The sequence below is a fragment of the Palaemon carinicauda genome, chromosome 39 (genome assembly GCF_036898095.1).
Source record: "Palaemon carinicauda isolate YSFRI2023 chromosome 39, ASM3689809v2, whole genome shotgun sequence".
Classification (NCBI taxonomy): Eukaryota; Metazoa; Arthropoda; class Malacostraca; order Decapoda; family Palaemonidae; genus Palaemon; species Palaemon carinicauda.
Window position 1 is genome coordinate 57,607,243 of NC_090763.1, and position 22,500 is coordinate 57,629,742.

General features: G+C 34.2%; 1 protein-coding gene across 2 annotated transcripts in view; it reads left to right on the forward strand.

The window, feature by feature from the left end:
* The window catches only part of LOC137631208 (uncharacterized), a 360,284-nt gene that overhangs the window by 153,696 nt on the left and 184,088 nt on the right, over window positions 1–22,500 (forward strand). For both annotated transcript variants that reach the window (XM_068362956.1, XM_068362955.1), the window contains exon 2: window positions 21,105–21,850. In XM_068362956.1, the coding sequence (XP_068219057.1) occupies window positions 21,290–21,850 (561 nt within the window). In that variant the 5' untranslated portion in view covers window positions 21,105–21,289. The remainder of the gene's footprint in view (window positions 1–21,104; window positions 21,851–22,500) is intronic.

Here is a 22,500-nt window from a genome sequence, read left to right on the forward strand (position 1 = left end):
GTCTACTTGCTAAGTCATCAACAGCCATTGCCTGGCCCTACCTGGTCGTAGGTTGGGTGGATAGGGGATGGATAGTCTCTAGGGCATTGTCACTGTCCCTTTCCTCTGGCATTCATGAACGACCTTAAAACATTAAATTAGTCGAATGACACATCTGAGTTTTACTGATATACACACACAATTAGTCGAATGACACATCTGAGTATTACTGATAGACACACACAATTAATCGAATGACACATCTGAGTATTACTGATATACACACACAAGTCGAGTGACACATCTCAGTGTTATCAATGCGAATCTAAGAGATTCGTTACAGCTGTGTTTCCCAATTGTTTTGATACGACATCTTTGAGTGATGTTTTAGCTCAACACTTTGATCGCTCAGTATCCAAGGCATGAATGGCTTTAACAGCCTTTGTGTCAATACGTTTACAAAGAATGTTTTTTTCTTTTATTGCGAAATGGTTCTGATGTTATTGTTAATATTAATAGTAATTTCATTATTATTATTAATATTAGTATTAATAAATTGGGGGTAGTGCCTTGGTATATCTATGTATGTATGTATTATTATTATTATTAATATTATTGTTATTGATATTATTATTATTATTATTATTATCATCATCATCATCATCATCATTATTATTATCGTTATTATTATTGTTATTACTATTATTATTAATATTTTTATTTTTATTATTATTATTATTAATATCATTATTAGTAGCTAAACAATAATCCTAGCTGGAAAAGCAGGATGGTATAAGGCCAGAGACTCCAACAGGGAAAATAGCCCAGTGAGGGAAGGAATCAAGGATATAAATGAATTACAAGAGAAGTAATGAACAATTAAAATGAAATATCTCAAGAACAGTAACACCATTAAAATAAATCGTTCATATATAAACTATGAAAAACAAAAGCAAGATAAATAATATAGAATAGTGTGCCAGGGTGTATTATTATTATTATTATTATTATTATTATTATTATTATTATTATTATTATTATTATTATTATTATTATTATTATTATACACCATTAAAATAAATATTTCATATATAAACTATAAAAAAAACAAGAGCAAGATGAATAATATTGAATAGTGTGCCCGGGTGTATTATTATTATTATTATTATTATTGTTATTATTATTATTATTATTATTATTTTCATTATTATTATCATTATTATTATTATCCTTATTATTATTATTATTATTATTATTATTATTATTATTATTATTATTATCATTATACACCATTAGAATAAATTCTGCCTATATAAACTATAAAAAAAAAAAAAACAAGGGCAATGTAAATAATATAGAATAGTGTGCCCTGGTGTATTATTATTATTATTATTATTATTATTATTATTATTATTATTATCATTATTATTATTATTATTATTTTTATTATCATAATAATCATGATTATTATTATTATTATTATTATTATTATTATTATTATTATTATTATTATTATTCTTATTTTACCTCAAATCTGGATTGAACCCAGTACCTGGCAGATGATAGACAACGGTGCTAATAACCAGGCCTCATAGGTCATAGGTCATAGGTCATATAAGCAAGGCAAAAAAGGGTCAAGCTATTCAATAACCCAGGTAGGCCTAATTCCTCAGGTACCTATTAGGTAATGAAATTTTAATTAATACTCTACTCGCTGGAGTAGAGTAGGACACGAAAGAATGACAAAGTGAGTATATAATAAAGGCTAGCATTATTCTATTGTAGATTTTACTTTGAAATTGCTTTACAGTTTCCTGGTAGTGATAAAGGATTAATTTTATTGATTTTCATACTACCACTGTTATGAATATTAATGATATTATTTTGTTATTGCGGGTAATATTATTGTTATTATTATTATTATTACTAGCTAAAATACAACCCTAGTTGGAAAAGCAAGATTCTATAAGCCCAAGGGCTCCAACGGGGAAAAATAGACCAGTGAGGAAAGGAAATAAGGAAATAAATAAATGATGATAATAAATTAACAATATATCATTCTAAAAACAGTAAAAGCGTCAAAACAGATATGTCCCATATAAACTATTAACAATGTCAAAAACAGATATGTCATATATAAACAATAAAAAGACTCATGTCAGCCTGGTCAACATAAAAACATTTGCTCCTACTTTGAACTTTTGAAGTTCTACTAATTCAACTACCCGATTAGAAAGATCATTCCACAACTTGGTAACAGCTGGAATAAAACTTCTAGAATACTGTGTAGTATTGAGCCTCATGATGGAAAAAAAATGAACGACCCAGAAGGGCAACAACTAACTTAGAATAGCCCTTGTAGTAGTAACCTACGTACATTTATGGACGTGAAGACTGGAATATCAGTCTAATTTTTGTCTACTTTAGGTCTACTTTAGGTATTTACTACCGCTCCCTACTGGCAGAATGCAGTACGCGAGAAAAGAAAATCACTAAAAGTCTAGAGAAGACTTTTCGTAAATTCAACGCTGCTGAAGCAGTTATTACCTTTAATGTATCATGAATTACATAGGATTATTATTATTATTATTAGTAGCAGTAGTAGTAGTAGTAGTCGTCGTCGTAGTGTACGGCTAAATATTTAGATAGATATGTACTCACCAGGGTATGACTACTCTCCCTCTCCCTTCCTAAGGGACGGGTAGAGACCGAGTGGTCATACATTTGGTAATGCTGCTCAGTGGGACAGGAAAGAAATTATGCATATATATGTATATATATACACATATATATATATATATATATATATATATACACTGTATATATATATATATATATATATATATATATATATATATATATATATATATACACTGTATATATATATATATATATATATATATATATATATATATATATATATATATATATATATATATCTCGAGGAACATGCTCTATATTATATAGGGGATATTGTTATTATTTATAATATTAACCATAACTATAGTACTCTATATATTTATATACGACCAATACCCTTTTACGGGGTGTGTAGCAGCAAGTGCCCTTGTCATGCACATGGCAAGGCTAATCTGCAACCAATATAGCCCAATACGCTTGTTGAAATGTTGTGTTGTACCATACATTGTCACAGTAAGAAATTACATCTTGAACCAGCAAATCATCTGTATCTTTAAAGGTTTTAAGGCCGCACATGAATGGCTGAGGCAAGGGACGGTGGCATTGCCTTAGAGACGGACCATATATACATAATTATGATCAGCGCCCAAGGCCCCTCTCCACCCAAACTAGGACCAAGGAGGGCCAATCAATGGCTACTGATGACTCAGCAGTTAGACATATAGGCTCCTCCAAACCCGCCATCCTTAGCTCACAAGGATGGTGAAATTGCAGCGACCAAAGGAACTAACAAGTTTGAGCGAGACTCTAACCCCAGTCTGGCGTTCACCAGTCAGGGACGTTACCGCATCGGCCACCACACAACACATTAAAATGAATCATAACCAAAATCAAACTTCTTATGAATCGCACTCACTTCACTGTAGTTGTGCTTTTCTCCTAGAGAAGGTGGTCCGGACCAGACAAGTCTGTGCATTCTGATTCTGGCAGTACTATTTGGAGGGATAATGTATTTAGTCCAGCCCATTATTGCCACCATGGTCTTATTATTAATTCCCTAATTTACTGTTTAAGTCATTCAGCCAACCTTTTTACCTACAAGACGAATTTGGATCCTCTAACAGATAGATGAGAAAACTTTCAATTACACAAAGATGCCTCTGTTTTTGTAGTGGTAAGATTCTACATGTGTCCTGGGTTTGATCCTGACATGAGACAAATATAATTCTATGAAATGTGATTGTGTGTTGATTTTTTCGGTCTTTTGACTGAGCCTAACCACTCTGACCCCTGAGCTTCAGGACGGTACATAGAGTTCCGAGACTTAGAGATTTTATTTCTCGACCCTCTTATATTAATGCCATGGTATGGTTGCAGTAGCATAGCAATAAACAGAAACGTAGATAAGAAACACTTAAGCAGGGGTGCAGTGTTCTTTAAAGTTGTGATACATCTATGAAACAATGAGAATTGACACCCACAATTCTTCAAGGAAGACTGTTCTACAATTTTCGATTGAAGAGATAGACTCCAGTAATTAATATCAGATAGTGGTGAGACTTGTACCAGGTAGTAAAAATATTAGGTAGTTTCACTACTAAGGGAAGTACAACTGATAATAGATTGTGTGACTGGCACTAAGTTCGTCCTTTCTTTAGATTTCTTGCCTCTTTGGTCACGAGGGTTCTCTTGAGGTAAACCCACAGCCATCATAAACACTAGATAGCGAAACTGGCTCTAGTTAGCGCGATTATTGCTAATTAGTACAACAGGCACGAGCTACTGTGACTGGTACTGTGTAGCAATTGGTATTAGGTAGTGCACCAGGTATAAGGTAGCTGGATTAGTTGTAGGTTGTGCAACAGCCATTATACTAAATATTTTTAATGAGGCGCATTAATTTTGCACTGACTCGCAGTGGGGCCTTTTTAGCTCGGAAAATTTTCCTACTACCTGATTGGTTGGACAAAATAATTCTAACCAATCAACTAGTGGGAAACTTTGCCGAGCTAAAAGGACACATTTGCTTCATTAAAAAAAAGTTGAGTATAGGTAGTTTGATTGGTAATAGATAACAAATGGGATTAGGTAGCACGCCTAGTACTAGGTAGGGTGACTGGCATTAGGCATTTTAGCATCATTGTGTACCATTAGAATGTGGATGTTACAATGCTTAGCGGAAAGCATGCATTAGCTCATTAAAAGCCAGCTAAGTACGAAGAGCCCATGATGCCATAAGGTTCGCTAAGACTATAACGCACACGCAATAGATCTGTTGAAGTAAAGTGTATGGAAGATGGAAATTACCGAAATTTCCTTCGACATTTTAAATCGTAAACTACAGTTTTGTACAAATCTTTTAATCTATTCTCAAATATCGGTTTCGTCATTTACTTTGACTTTAGAGTGTGTCCCATACAAGCCAAATATATTGTTTGTACATTGTTTAAAAGTTTAAAGGTCACTCATGAATGGCAGAGGCAAGAGACAGGATAATGTCCTAGAGACTGACCATATAAACAGAAGATCAGTGCCCAAGCCTCCTCTCCATCAATCTAGGACCAGGGAGGGCCAGGCATTAGCTGCTGATGACTCAGAAGGTAGACTTATAGGCTCCCCCATCCTTTGTTCACAGGAATGGTGAGGTTGCATATACTATTATAAAGTATGGAACGGGTTTCGAATAGGTTGTTAGCCAGGGACTTTTCCAACTGAATGGGTCGGTTCTTGGCGAACAATAAACTTGGAAACTTGTCCGTTAATCACAGGTAATTTTTCTTTCCATTTGATATCCTCTTCCTTCATTTTCCATATAGAATATATGGAAACCCACTAAGATATATATATATATATATATATATATATATATATATATATATATATATATATATATGAGAAATTTTGTACATTTAGACGTGTTTTTCACGGTTAAGTGCTATGTCACTGTCATACAAGCTTCCTGGACCAGGGTTCGATTCCCCGGCCGGTCAGAAGCTATTGTATTTGAGAGATTCCCTCTTGGGACTCTGATCCCGAGGTATAAGAGAGAATCCAGACATTAATGTATTAAAATATATAGCCTATTTGTGTGATATATATATATATATATATATATATATATATATATATGTGTGTGTGTGTGTGTATATATATATATATATATATATATATATATATATATGTATATATATATATATATATATATATATATATATATATATATATATGAATAAAGCACGAAATATGTACACGGCTTTCTACGCTTTAGTTAAAGAATGAACAGCGAGATTTATTTGAAGAAATCGAAAACTAGCATTTATTTGCTTCTCCCGAGAGCCTTTGTGGAAAAGAACCATCTGTGGCTGGCGATTACAGACTTAAAAGGGAATAAGTAGTCCTTTGGGGAAACGTATCGCTCCGATCGCAATTGGAAGAGCGGACAAAAGAATGAATAGCGCCACTGAAGAAGCAAGGAATCCAGAACAAAACTCCTGTTTTTGGTATTGTGGGAAGATTTGAGGCAAGGTTTGGATTTTGGTATTGTGGGAAGATTTGAGGCAAGGTTTGGATTTTGGTATTGTGGGAAGATTTGAGGCAAGGTTTGGATTTTGGTATTGTGGGAAGATTTGAGGCAAGGTTTGGATTTTACGGGGAACGTAAGGAAGAAAAAAAGAAAATTATTAAAACTGAAACTGAAACTGCGAAGGAGTTGCTATCGTTTTACATAGTGACGTTAAGACCGTTGAGGTATAGTGCAATTTGATATCTTGAACAGGGAGGTCAAATTTTAATTTATATATATATATATATATATATATATATATATACTATATATATATATATATATATATACTATATATATATATATATATATATATATATAGTTTATTTGTTTTTCTTGTTTTTATGGGGGTTAGGTAGCATAGCCTACTAGTCACGAAAAAAAAAATTGAAACTGTCCACCTTCCAGGCAGTAATATGTAGCAAACGAATAATTTCTTTCAAAAGTTCCGTTAAAACCTTGGTCATTGATTAACATATAAATGGAAAACAATGGTCGAAAAGTTTTAACAGATTTCGTGACTAGATAAATCATTTTTTTATGCCTATACACTTGGTAAATAATGTCTTTTGATATTCTTACACGGAGAAAAGTTGTCCACATTTCAAGCAGTGATATATGACAAAAGAATAACTTTAAAAGTTCCATCTAGAATGTCTAAATATTACTTTTCTTGAATTTGATTACCTTGGGCGTATAACATCCTGCGTTTTCAACTAGGTTTGTAGCTTAGCTAGTAGTAATAATGATATTAATCATCATCATCATCTTCTACGCCTACTGACGCAAAGGGCCTCGGTTAGATTCCGCCAGTCATCTCTATCTTGAGCTTTAAATTCAATACTTCTCCATTCATCATCTCCTACTTTGCGCTTCATAGTCCTCAGCCATGTAGGTCTGGGTCTTCCAACTTCTCTAGTGCCTTGTGGAGCCTAGCTGAACGTTTGGTAAACTAATATCTCTTAGGGAGTGCGAAGAGCATGCCCAAACCATCTCCATCTACCCATTATCATGGCACTCGATTAATCCCTCTTATAGCTTCATTTCTACTCCTTTCCTGCCATTCAACTCCCAATATCTTTCTGAAGGCTTTGTTCTCAAATCTACTAAATCTATTGGAGATAATAATAATAATGATGATAATAAAATACAATGATTGATCGTCGTTTAGAACACTTCAAATGCCATTCTGTTATCGAAATTGTAAAAAATATTTATAGATAAAAATTAAATTCTTGATTATATAAATATTTTAATGTTTGCAGAATTAATAGATTCGCGAAGCTTTGGAATCCATTCTGCCAATAAATGAAAATTTTGTCAACGAAACAATGTAGTAACAATACCCACCGACCCCCCCCCCCCCCAAAAAAAAAAAAAATAAAAAAAAAAAAAAACTTCCTGGTAGAATGATAAAATTTCTGCAAAATATACAACAGCAATAACAAATGCAGTCGGTTTTACCTTAGACATTTCCACTGCGGATTGGTGATGGTGGTGACTTGAGTCTGATCACTCACAGCAAACTAACCTAGTATTGGCTGCCCTGACTAGTACAGATTTGCTGATCATGTCGATACACAAACCTGTCACCACGTTAAGGTATGTCCACTCGACTAAATTTGAAAGAGTAAATTGATGATTTCAAATTAGTTTTTCTTTGGCAATGATAAATATAACATTTATAAGTGAAAAAGTCGTATATAAAAGATGGTTTATGCATTTATTTATGTAAAATTATTTACTTATGTAAATCTATAGATGATGATTAATATTGTCAAGGCCAGAGAGAAAATTTGATTTATGGGTTTTCTAAGGAAATGACCTTATCATTGGGCTAGGATTAACGACCGAAAACTGTAAAAAAAAAAAAAAAAAAACCGCTGAAATTATGACAATCGTATTATACGTAATTAATGAGAATTAAGATTAAATAAAAACAAGGTACATTTAAGATATAGCATAAGGTTAAAAAGCTAGTATGTTAAAATATAAAGAAATACAAAACATGAAATAAAAACTAAAATCATATTAAAATATAGGAAACAAAATAAAAACTGAAGCCAAACTTTTTAATCCCTTTGAAAAACAGAACTATGTCTTCTCTGTTCCTGGATATTATTGAATTTTTATTTCCATCTCCCTCTGTTCTCGTCCCTATTTTCTTTTCTAACAAATTCACATCATCTTTCGTCTTTCCCTAGACTTTACACATCCCTTGACCATCAGAAATGGCTAACATTCACTAAATCAAAACTCAAATCTTCTCCAAGATCTTTTAGACTCGAATATGTACCAGAGACATTCTCGTATCCTAATGTTCACAGACGAATATTCTGAGTTTGTTGAAAGAATAACTTGCATATGGCCTCTTTATTCCCAACATTTTTTATTTCTTCTTCTTCTTCTTCTTCTTCTTCTTCTTCTTCTTCTTCTTCTTCTTCTTCGAGATCTCCGAGACTCGAATATGTACCAGAGACACTCTCGTATCCTAGTGTTCACAGACGAATATTCTGAGTTTGTTGAAAGAATAACTTGCATATGGCCTCTTTATTCCCAACTTCTTCTTCTTCTTCTTCTTTTTCTTCTTCTTCTTCTTCTTCTTTTTCTTCTTCTTCTTCTTCTTCTTCTTCTTCTTCTTCTTTCGACCGTATTAATCCCACTATATAGCAGGTTCGGACGCTTGAGCCAACTTTTTCCATTTATATCTATTCCTTGTATCTTCTTCGCCCAGTCCCACCATATCCCTCCTCACCACATCTATCCATTTAATCTGCTGACGCCCCACACTCCCCCCCCCCCCTCCCCATGTTCTTAGTTCTCCTGATTGGTTCCACCTGCTCTTTACTGATAAGATGGCCATAGTAACTCGGACAAGCTTCCCTATCCTTTAACAATGCATATACCATACATTTCTTCTTATATCTCGGCTTTCCCTCATTTCATTGTAAATATGATTTTTATCCCTGACAATACCCTTATCTTTAACGTCAAAAACATTTTTGTACATACAAATTGATTATGAATTACTCACACAGCAATTAAAACCACAAACCTTCCTTATCCAGAAAAATATTTATTTCTTTATCAGTCTAGGAGGATAGATGTGAGAGAGGCAAAAGAGCGTGCTAAAAATAGGAATGAATGTCGAGAGATTGTGAGGCAGTTCTGATAGGCCCTCCTGCTTCCTCCGGTCGCCTTGGTGACCGCTGAGGTAGAGACAGTAGGGGATTCAGCATATGAAACTTAATTGCGGTGGATGATGGGGGAGGGTGGGGGCTGTGGCACTCTAGCAGTACCAGCCAAACTCTGCTGAATCCCTCGTCAGGCTGGGAGGAGCGGAGAGAAAAAAATAACTCCTTTTTTTTTTTTATATCAGCTAACCCCCAAAATTGGGTGAAGTCCTTTGGTAGTTAGATAGATCGATCAATATATACGTAATCAATATAATTTTCAATAGAAGTCCTTATCTTCTCAAGAATATATAATTTTGGGATTTTTTTTTCTTTTAGTAACATCTATATCTTTCCCCCCTAAGAAAGGACTAATTGCTCTGCTGGTCTTATTCCCCACTTTTCTATATTGTAATGGTTCTTATGCTTAATGTTCCCATTTACTGATTTAATGGATAAGCATTTCCTTGAATGGTTAGATATTCTGAAAATACATAGATTAGCATATTCTCCCTCCAAAGTAATGTATAATTCCACATGGGAAGAGAATATCCACGTTCATATCATTATATACTGTATATATGTGTATATATGTGTGTATAAGTATATATGTATATACACACACACGCACACACACATTATATATGTATATATATACATGTGTGTGTATATATATATATATATATATATATATATATATATATATGTATGTATGGTAATTTATCATAAATATATTTGAAAAAAATATTAATTGTAATTTTACTTTGTAAAAAACATTCATAATAATGCTACATAATCTTTGTTTTGAAAGTGTTTCTTGTCATTCTCCATAATGAAAAACTGTATTCTAAGCAAAAAAAAAAAAAAAAAAATGTAGCAATGATAACTTCTGCATTATCATACAAATTTTCCTAAAGCAGATAATTAGAAATCTGCGTATATGTTTCAATTCACTTGAGCAAAATTATTATTATTATTACTTTCTGAGCTACGACCCTAGTTGGAAAAGCAGGATGTTATAAGCCCAGGGGATCCAACAGGGAAAATAGCCCGGTGAGAAAGCAAACATGGAAAAATAAAATATTTTAAGAAGTGTATCAACATTGAAATACATATCTCCTGTGTAAACTATATAAACTAACAAAACGAGAGGAAGAGAAATAAGATTGAATAGCGTGTACCCTCAAGCAAGAGAACTCTAACCCAAGACAGTAGAAGACCATGGTACAGAGCTATGTCATTACCCAAGAGTAGAGAACAACGAGTTGCTTGCCATAGCTAAAGAGTCTCTTCTACCCTTACAAGGAGGAAAGTGGCCAGTGAACATTTACAGTGCAGTAACCCCTTAGGTGAAGAAGAATTGTTTGGTAATGTTACTTTTTCAAGTGTATGAGGAAAGAGGAGAATATGTAGAGAATAGGTCAGATTATTCAGTGTATGTGTAGGCAAAGGGAAAATGAATCGTAACAAGAGAGAAGGATCCAATGTAGTATTGTTAAGCTAAGCAAGTGTCAGTTTAACTGATTTTACCAAAACGATGCATATTAATGAATTATAATATATTTTGATTGATTACGGAGTAAGTTTGGTGGAAAAAATATACGCTCAATTTCACTATGCCAAATAAGATAATTTTTGTAGTGTCTGGCTATATACACACACACATATATATATATATATATATATATATATATATATATATATATATGTATGTATGTATATATATACATGTATATGTATATATAGATATATATGTATGTATATATGTATATATAGATATATATATATATATATATATATATATATATATATATATATATATATATATATATATATATATATATATAACGGTCAGCTGCATTGCCAGCCGTATAACTGCTCGGTCTCTTCCCCGTCCCTCTGGTAGGAAAAGATGGAGTAGTCATACCCTGATGAGAGGGTCGTGCGTGGATGTACATATCCATCTAAATAGTTAGCCATAATTTTTGAAGGTCGCGTACACTGGTCCCAATTAATAATTAATCCATTCCCATCGTTGTTTTCCACATGGAATCAGAATGATAAATCTTCCGTAATCACCATCATTATCGCTCTCCCGGCCAATGTCCCCATTAAGCAATTTAATCCGATTTCAAAAAACGCTTTGGTCTCATCAGTTCATATTTCAGACGTGTCGTTGCCAGAGATCCTTTTATCATGATTCTCAGTCCGATGAAATAAATTATTTAGTTTTTTATTATTAATATTAATATTATTATTATTATTATTATTAGCCCTCTTATTATTATTATTATTATTATTATTATTATTATCATTATTATTATTATTATTATTATTAGCCCTCTTATTATTATTATTATTATTATTATTATTATTATTATTATTATTATTATTATTATGTGCGTTGTTACTTATTCGTATTTACTTATTACAGGTTTCATTAGTTTAAAAGACAATATACAATCATAAGCAACGTTTTAATCTAAAGGAAAATGCAGAATTAAATATATATATCTTATTAAATCTGTTCTTTTACATATGAAAATATTGTTAAGAGTTAACACTTCTCTTGCTTGAGGGTACACTCAAGCACACTATTCTACTTAATTTCTCTACCTATTTATTTTGTTAATGTTTTAATAGTTTACATATGAGATATATATTTTAATGTTACTGTTCTTAAAATATTTTATTTTCCTTTTTCCCTTTCCTCACTCGGCTATTTTCTCTGTTGGAGCCCCTGGGGTTATAGCATCCTGCTTTTCCAACTAGGGTTGTAGCTTAGCAAGTAATAATAATAATAATAATAATAATAATAATAATAATAATAATAATGATAACAAGAAAATCCAGTTGACTTCTAAAATAGTAAAGGTGGCCTATTGGGAACGTTCCTGCCTTACGTTCTCCTGGACCGGAGTCCGAGACCCGGCCAATCTCCAGTCTCTTGTAGTGGCTGCAACTTTATCATCTTTGTGAGCTTAGGATGGGGAGTCAGCAGCCATTGCCTGGCCCTCCCTAGCCCTATCTCGATGGAGATGGGGTTTGGGTGCTGATATTATGTATAAAGGGTCAGTCTGTAGGGTATTATCCTGCTAGGACAATGTCACTGTCCCTTGCCTCTGCCATTTATGAGCGACGTTTAAACATTTGAAGAGTTCATAGATCGTAAACCTCCATCAAAACTCAGTAATAGAGTCCCCAAGAATGTTCCCTTTCTCAAAAAGTTGTGTTCTTATTTCTCCCAAAATGTAATCCAGTGTTGCCAACTATGAGACCCACCTTTAGTCGAATTTTCGTATAAATCGACTGTTAACATTTTAATTAATCACAATATCTAAACTAACAAACAAACAACCCCAAGACTGAAACACAACGCTCCCCAACGAAGCGATGGCGAAAGATGTAAACAAACGCATTTAGTCAGAAAGGTGGGGAGTTATTCCAAAGCGAGAGGCGTGTAACAGACGGCCCTTTCCCCCATTCGAAAAGTCCCCTTTGGCCCCGAGGCAGCAGCAAGGAGAAAACAAAAAAAGCGAGATAAAGGAAGGTGACTCGAGGCAGGTGACTCGAGGCTACAGGTAAAGAATGTGAAGATACTTCAACGGGGAGAGTCACACCAAATGCTCTCCCACATTCTTCCCTTTTTCCATTATTATTCTGCGCCATCACGGCATGGAAGATGGTGATTGGGAAGTTCTTCTGTTATTTTCTTTATTTTTATTTTTTTTTTGAGGTTGGGCAGGTATTATAAGATTATTTTTTTATGATTTTCTACTCTCTCTCTCTCTCTCTCTCTCTCTCTCTCTCTCTCTCTCTCTCTCTCTCTCTCTCTCTCTCTCTCTCTCTCTCTCTCCATTGATAAACACGTAACGTGTGATCCTGTCAACATTTAATAATGGTTATTCATTTCAAACTTTTCATATTACTAATTATATTAAAAACAATCTTCATTATACGCTACATTGCTTGTGTCACACTAATACAAACTAATACAAATCTATATAGTCTTAAACAGCTGTTAAGTAGCACGAACTTGTGTTAAAATAAGGCCTGCTAAATCTAAACATATACACGTACATACAAAAACATGCATGTGATCGCTGGATAGTTTTTTTTTTAATATTAGTTTGGGGATAAACATAAGCGGAAGGTCATGTCATCTGAGTAAGGTCTGAGGACCCTTGTATTAATACGCTCTATCTCCCTTGGAAACACTGCAAGTGCAAAACATCATAGCTTTGTCGCGAAAAATTACTCAGCCATGAAGAAACCTTACATCAGAGTTGATCCGAGACAGTTTAAAAACATGCATGATAATACGAGAGCAAACTCCACTTCTGAAGTTAGGATGAAGTATGAGATTTTCATCAACTTTGATTCCGTACATCTTTCCTTAGGCAGCAATCACCAGTAAAATAATGAGAAGTATTGTTAAATGAGTCACCGAGTGGTTACTTGAGCCTAACCTTATACTCTAGTTATCCAATCTTTATTTATATCCTTGAAGGCTACAAGTCACTTCATTCATTGATTCTGTCTTTATTTATCTTCTTGAAGGCTAGGACACTCTTCATTCCGTAATCTAATCTTTATTTATATCCTTGAAGGCTAGGAGTCACTTCATTCATTGATCCTGACTTTATTCATCTCCTTGAAGGCTAGGACACTCTTCATTCCGAAATATAATCTTTATTTATATCCTTGAAGGCTAGGAGTCACTTCATTCATTGATCCTGTCTTTATTCATCTCCTTGAAGGCTAGGACACTCTTCATTCCGAAATATAATCTTTATTTATATCCTTGAAGGCTAGGAGTCACTTCATTCATTGATCCTGTCTTTATTCATCTCCTTGAAGGCTAGGACACTCTTCATTCCAAAATATAATCTTTATTTATATCCTTGAAAGCTAGGAGTCACTTCATTCATTGATCCTGTCTTTATTCATCTCCTTGAAGGCTCGGACACTCTTCATTCTCTAATCCAATCTTCGTTTAACTCCTTGAAAGCTAGGAGTCACTTCATTCATTGATTCTGTCTTTATTTATCTCCTTGAAGGCTAGGACACTCTTCATTCTCTAATCTTCCTTAAACTCCTTGAAGACTAGGAGTCTCTTCGTTCATTGATCCTGTCTTTATTTGTCTCCTTGAAAGCTAGAACACTCTTCATTCCTTAATCCAATCTTTATTTATATCCTTGAAGGCTAGGAGTCACTTCATTCATTGATTCTGTCTTTATTTGTCTTCTTGAAGGCTAGGACACTCTTCATTCCGTAATCCAATCTTCATTTATATCCTTGAAGGTTAGGAGTCCTTTATTCATTGATCCTGTCTTTATTTATCTCCTTGAAGGCTAGGACACTTCATTCCGTAATCCAATCTTCATTCATATCATTGAAGGCTAGGAGTCACTTCATTCATTGATTCTGTCTTTATTCATCTCCTTGAAGGCTGGGACACTCTTCATTCCGTATTCCAATCTTTATTGATATCCTTGAAGGCTAGGAGTCACTTCATTCATTGATTCTGTCTTTATCTCCTTGATGGCTGGGACACTCTTCATTCCATAATGATCCAATCTTCATTTATGTTCTTGAAGGCAAGGAGTCACTTCGCTCATTGATCCTGTCTGTATTTATCTCCTTGATGGCTAGGACACTCTTCATTCCGTAATCCAATCTTCATTTATATCCTTGAAGGTTAGGAGTCCCTTCGTTCATTGATCTTGTCTTTATTTATCCTCTTGAAGGCTAGGATACTCTTCATTCTCTAATCCAATCTTCCTTAAACTCCTTGAAGACTTGGAGTCCCTTCGTTCATTGATCCTGTCTTTATTTGTCTCTTTGAAGGCTAAGACACGCATCCTTTCTTATTTTTAAACAACGGATATTTACAATGATCGTTTTGTCATTTGCATACTTAGGTTGTGCATGACAGTTTAGCATAAAAGCTGGAAGCTTTACACAATGTGTTTAGGCAGAGGAAAGTCCTTTATGGTTTACGGAAAGAAATTTTTTTTTCTAGCTTACCCTCTACCATAGATGGTTACTCCCCCAATCTTCTCCACAGATCCTGCAGAATCGTAACATTTGAAAGCTAGTAGGAAGCCGCAAGTGGGAAAAAAATCAGAAAAAACGTACAATAACAGAAATCAAGAAGATTGCAAACTGTTTGAGTTTTCTACAGAAATGTTTTATCATAGTCATTGCAATATGCTAATTAAAGTGTTATATTTCTAAAGATCATATTTTTATCAGAATAGAAAAAGATTTGAAATAATATGTAAGCGTATAAACTGACATACCTCACTAAGGTACGAAATAACATTTAATGAACATTCGAATAGAATTTGAATAATAATGATGATGATGATAATGATAATAATAATAATAATAATAATTTTTATGATTTTGATAATAATGATTTTAATATTTAAAATAATAATGATAATTTTGATAAAGATTATAGTTTTAATAATTTTGATGATAATAATAATAATTCTAATAATAATAGTAATTTTAGTATTTTTAATAATGATGATAATTTTAGTAAAGATTAGTTTCAATAATTTTGATAATAATTTTGATAATTGCGAGATTGCAATGGAAAAAGGAATAGATTAAAAAAAAAAAAACCATCGAGAATGTAATTACAAATATAAATATTTTCAGTATAGTTCCATTGTATTTGTTCAGTGGCCACTTTCCTCTTGGTAAAGGTAGAAGAGACTCTTTAGTTATGGTAGGCAGCTCTTCTAGGAGGACTCTCCAAAATCAAACCATTGTACTCTACTCTTGTGTTGTGCCATAGCCTCTGTACCATGGTCTCCCACTGTCTTGGGTTAGAGTTCTCTTGCTTGAGGGTACACTATTCTACCTTATTTCTCTTCCTCTTGTTTTGTTAAAGTTTTTATCGTCTATATATGAAAGATCTAATTTAATGTTTTACTGTTCTTAAAATATTTTGTTTTTCCTTGTTTTCTTTCCTCACTGGGCTATTTTTCCCTTTTGGAGCCCTTGGGCTTATAGCACCCTGCTTTTCCAATAGGGTTGTAGCTTAGTAAGTAAAATCATAATAATAATAATAATAATGATAATATTAATATGAAAAGCGTTTATTTTATATACCGTAAACGAATGCAATCCATATTGTTATACAGTAAAATAATCCTTTTTTAAATCTTTTATTTAAGCAGAAAAAGAATTAAGTTAATTTCTGTTGCGTAATACATGGCTTTATAGCCTCATTGAAATAATTTATTCTGTTATTTTTCTTTACAATTTTTCATAAAAGTTTCCGTCTCAATCTCATGGATAATTTGCCGCTCATCTCTTTATGCAAAATATGGACTTTCCGAATTTTAATGAATTAATACGAAATTTAATGATTTAGTGCTTTAAGTGGTATTATTAAGCGTTGTAAAACTTCTTTCTATTTATTGTTTTTATTTTTCAAACCTTTTTTTTATTTACTCAAATGAATTCTTTTTAATGTGCATTTTTAATTCGAAGTTAATGTTGGAAATTTTACCGCAAAAGTCACAATCAATTTTTGAGCTTCAAATATTTTTCCATTTCTCATAAACTGATTGTTGAAATTATTTATTCATCATATTGCAATAAGAATGAGGATTCGAGGCTGGAATACTTTGGAATACTTAGTTATGTCCCTGCAATATATTTTTTTGACCTAGAAAGAGAGGTCAAGGTCATGCACATTGGATTCAGGTGATCTGGTTAGCATAAGTATCAAATGAAAATATGAATTACAACGTGAAAATACTTACAGAACTAATAACTTTACTATGATAATAACAATAACAAGTTTATGAAAGAATGCAGCTGTCTTTTCCTTATCTAAAAAAACAGACACTGTTACAGAACCAGAATAAACATGTCTGCTTTTCTCATCTGTAACAGTGTCTGTTTTTTGAACATGAAATTTCTTGTTCTTTTTGGTGCGAGGGAAGAGCGAAGATACAAGCATAATATATACACAAAATGAACTATGTAAGATCGTGTGACACACGGGTGGTACAATAGTCTACAAATCCTGCACTATTATATCTGCCGTCGTCTAGTCCGTGCCCAGCCTCTCTTCACTGATATTATTATTAGCATTATTACTAGCGAAGCTACAACCCTAGTTGGAAATCCAAGATGATATAAGCCCAAGGGCTCCAACAAGGAAAAATAGCCCAGTGAGGAAAGGAAATAAGTACGTTGAACGATGGTAAAGGTTAAAAGTTTCTGGTTTCAGTTCCAGTCCCGCAAGGCCCCCCCCCCCCCACTGTGGTACCTAAGCACAGCAGTGGCCTCCCCAGTAAACGGCTCAAGTGCACTATGTCACACCGTTACTGCACGGAGAGTAACCAAACATATAAATGTAAACTGGGATGGCACCATGGGTTGGTGGGGCTACATACAGGAACTCTCCACTTAGTGGTGGTGTAACAGGGTGCTCTTCTTCTGAGTAAGGTGTACGAGGAAGTCCTATGTCCAACTGTTTCCTTTTTTCTAAGGCGTGACTTAATGTACTGTCTTGAAGCTTTTTTGTTACAAAATAACACTGGTACAAATTCTACTAAAAATAAGGAGTTTTAGAATTATTATTATTATTATTATTATTATTATTATTATTACTAGCCAAGCTACAACCCTAGTTGGAGAAGCATTATTATTATTACTAGCCAAGCTACAACCCTATTTCTTTTTATCAAGGACCATATAAAAAGAAAAATTCTGTAAATGTAATTTCATGTGGTTAATGTGGAATTCAATTTTGAATTGGTATATATGGCGTAATATTTCGGCTTGCTAACCACGAATATGAATGTAACATACCTATAGAATGCGTGGCTTAATATGATTTTATAATTTTACATGAAAGTTTAAACAAGAAATTTGAAATTGCATATAAATACCTGTATTCACTTTATTTCCGTATGCTTCTTCAGCACTGATGATCATTTTCTTTCTTTCTGGGCTAGAAAAAGAGAAGATTAAGGAAACCGTGTTCCAACAACAAAAGTAATTAAATGAAACAGATTATGAACATGTTTCTACTTAATTATATCCAAAGCACTGTGTAAAGAATAACAACTATATTGAAATACAAAGTGGAATCTTATGTGACTTACCTCTGGTGTTAAACAGTGCTTACGGCTTTATTGATTTCATTAGTAAACATAACATACCTTCCTTTTTACATATGGCCACAGGTTTTGATGAGGTCCCCAGTTCTACTTGAGAAATCATGAGCAGCCTATCCCTGGTTTACCCAGGTTCCAGCTTGGGTTGAGAGGGCACTCAGGCGGGGTTCTTTTATGTTTCTGTACTGTTTCTTGAACGTTGTACTACAGTGTACTGATAGGTTCTATGCCTTCGGCAATCATTTGCGACTTTTAAATGTTTTACCTTTTTATTATAGTAAAATTGTCAGTTTTGATAACAAGATATTTACAATAATAATAATGATAATAATAATAATAATAATAATAATAATAATAATAATAAATATAAATATAATTTCCCTTATATAATAAAGAGCAATTGTCTGGCTATATAACTATATATATATATATATATATATATATATATATATATATATATATATATATATCTATATATATACATATATATATCTATTATATAAGTGTGTATATATATGAATATATATATACATGTATTATATATATATATATATGTGTGTATATATATATATATATATATATATATATATATATATATATATATATATATATATATATATACACACACACACGAGTATAATCCGGTCACCGTCAACTCTCCCAGACCTCAGTAGGCAGGGAATAGTCATACCCTAGTGAGATTGGGATGTGTGTGCATATCTATCTAAATATTTAACTATTATTTCCGATGGTTTGGATACACTAGTAATAATATTAATAATAGATAGCCTTGCGTGTAGGTGGATCCTCTTTAAGCATTACTTTGAAATAAAGATGTAACGACGCCCAAAGGAAAAGTCCTTCGGGATGCTAGCCACATCAAGACAACGAAGGATAAATCATAGTAAAGAAAAAGGTTGCTAAGGCATAAGTTAATAATATTTAATATTTAATAATGAAAACATTACAATTCTCCATCTGAGAAACAAAATGTAAGTCCAATGAAGGCCGTGTCAGCCCACGCACGCTATTATGTATTCACTAATTCAATAGTGTTCTTTCCCTAGGCAGTCGAGTCAATACACTAGAATTTCAAATGACTTATTTTGTAGTTTCATTTTCAGGTATCGTTGCCGTACTGGAATCAGCTGATGTTCAGTTGCCAGATGTGCGTTTTTTCCTGTACATTTAAACGATTATTATCCTCTCCATTCTTTCTAATTATACCAATACTAGTGTACACGACCCGTTAAAAATGACGGCTAAATGTTTAGATAAATATCCACATACACAGATTCAACCCTTCCCACCCCCTCCCCCTTTCCTAACTACAGTCCAGGAGTTTGGGCAATTTGTGGGAGATTGTGGTTTCCGAGTGTACCTCCCGAGGTACCACTTCTCACCAGGGTATGACTACTTCCTTTTCCCGTACCCCAGGGACAGGGAGAGACCGAGTACTCATACGTCTGGCAATGCAGAGAGAGAGAGAGAGAGAGAGAGAGAGAGAGAGAGAGAGAGAGAGAGAGAGACGTTGCTCTTTATTATATGGGGAGATGACTGGTTCCTAATTTCATAAATTCTTATTTATCATTACCATCCTCCGATGGAATCAGCTGATGCTCAGTTGCCAGATGTGTTTTTTTCTGTACATATACACGATTATTATCCTCTATATTTTTTCTAATTAGCCCAATATGATTGCCTCCTCATTTCACCACCAGGGGGAAATTGGTTGAAGACTTTTTCGGCCGATCAAGTAGAAGGTCAGGGGATATGTACAGTAGGTATCTTTATTCTTTGACGCTTGAAATGTTAAAGCCAAAGGACCGGAAGTGTAGCTTTGAACTTGATTACACGTAAGAAAAACACCTAATTATTGCGATTACACGTAAGAAAAACTCCTAATTGTTGCGATTACACGTAAGAAAAACACCTAATTGTTGCGATTACACGTAAGAAAAACACCTAATTGCTGCATGAAGGTAAAAAGGTAAAGGTGTCTGGTTTCAGTTCCAATTTCATCATGATATATGCTCACCAGAACGTCAGCCGGGCAAGCCCAACCCCCCACTGTGGTGCCCAACCACAGCAGTGACCTCCCCAGTAAACAGCTTAAACTCACGGTGCCAGGCGGAGATCGATCTGCTGTCATGCGTATGCGAGGCGAATACGTTACCACTGTACTAGCCAGGAGGCTAATTATTTCTTGAGAATTGGATTTCATTATAAATAACAAAATAACTACAATTAATTTATAGTATTATAAATCATCTTGTTTACCATTTCTGAGTGGGGATACCTTATCGAGGTGTACTAGTCAGGACAACCCATACTAGGTTGGTTTGCTGTGAGCGATCAGACTAAAATCTCCCAACATCACCAATTTGAAGTGGCTAGCGGGGTGATGAAAATGATCTTACCCTAGATATGACTAAGGATTTGTCTGAGGCCTTTTGCCCTGCAGTTGCCTAGAAACGGTAGCATTTGTTATTATTGTAATTATCATTAATAATTGATGATATTAATGATGCTTATGATATTATGTAACGATTATTATTTGATAGTATGAGTAAGCAATTTATCTTGTATCTTTTCAGCAACCTTCAACATATGAGGAGACATGGAATGGTAAAGTGAGAGATTTTCGAGAAGAACTGAATGACTCTGAAAAGGAATGACTGACAAAACAGGAGTGATAAGCCACACTAACGGAAGGAGAGGAAATATATAGAATTATACAAGTGTGTGATAGCGTGAATAGAATATTCAGGCCTTTGCCAACATGAAAGAAGCCTTACTAATCCCGCCATCCTCTTACTCTGGAGTCTCCACCTCTTGTTCTTCCTCCTCTCCCACTTCCTACCTCGGGTCCCGAGTAAGACCATTGCTACTCCCCTTCCTCTCCCTCCTCCTCGGTGCTCTGGTGCTGCTGCAGGCGCTGTCCTTCTTCTTCCTCTACGACCGCCTGGAAATCGTCAGGATAAGGCTCGACAGAGAGGCGATGGAGACTGGAAAGAGGGAGGACTTCATCATTAGAGAGGTGGAGCTTCTGAAAGGACAGTTATTAGCTTTGAACGAGGTTCAGGCCCTACGGAACCCAAGGCCTCCCATTCACCCTCCTCCGTACCCACCGCCTGTAGCTTCTGGAAGAGCAGTCGAGAAGCCCCTGGTGAGTCGCAGGACTTCGGGGCGAATAAAACGTCAGGCTTCTGAAACGTCCTACGGAATCAATGGAGGGAACGGGCAGGATGAACTCAGCGTTCACTTGCACAGAGACGACGCCGAAAACCGAAGTGAGGTCGACCAGTCTTGGCTTCAGCTGACGTCCTACGCTAGAATACCGGTCAGTAATAATCTAGATTTCATTACTATACTCAATTTTTTTTAATGAGGCGCATTTGCACGGACTCCCAGCAGAGCCCTTTTAGCTCGGAAAAGTTTCCTGTTATCTGATTGGTTAGAATTACCTTGTCCAACCAGTCAGCGATCAGGTAACTTTTCCGAGCTAAAGGGGCATCCCTGCGAGTCGGTGCAAATCTGCCTCACTAAAAAGAATTGACTATAGTGTCACATCTACTCTTTGACAGTTTGCGTTTAGGTATTTGGTACTGATGTAATGATCACACGCACGTGTTCCATTATTTGCTTTTGTTTTTTCTAAATTTTTACTTGATTATGTGTGCAAGAATGTTTTTTTTTTCTTTACTTGATTATCTATGCATGAAAGTGTTTTTTCTATTTCTTTACTTGATTACCTGTGCAGGAATGTGTTTTCCTATTTCTTTACTTGATTATCTGTGCAGGAATGTTTTTTTTTCCATTTCTTTACTTGATTATCTGTGCAGGAATGTGTTTTTTATATTTCTTTACTTGATTATCTGTGCAGGAATGTGTTTTTTCTATTTCTTTACTTGATTATCTGTGCAGGAATGTCTTTTTTTCTATTTCTTTACTTGATTATCTGTGCAAGAATGTTTTTTTTCCATTTCTTTA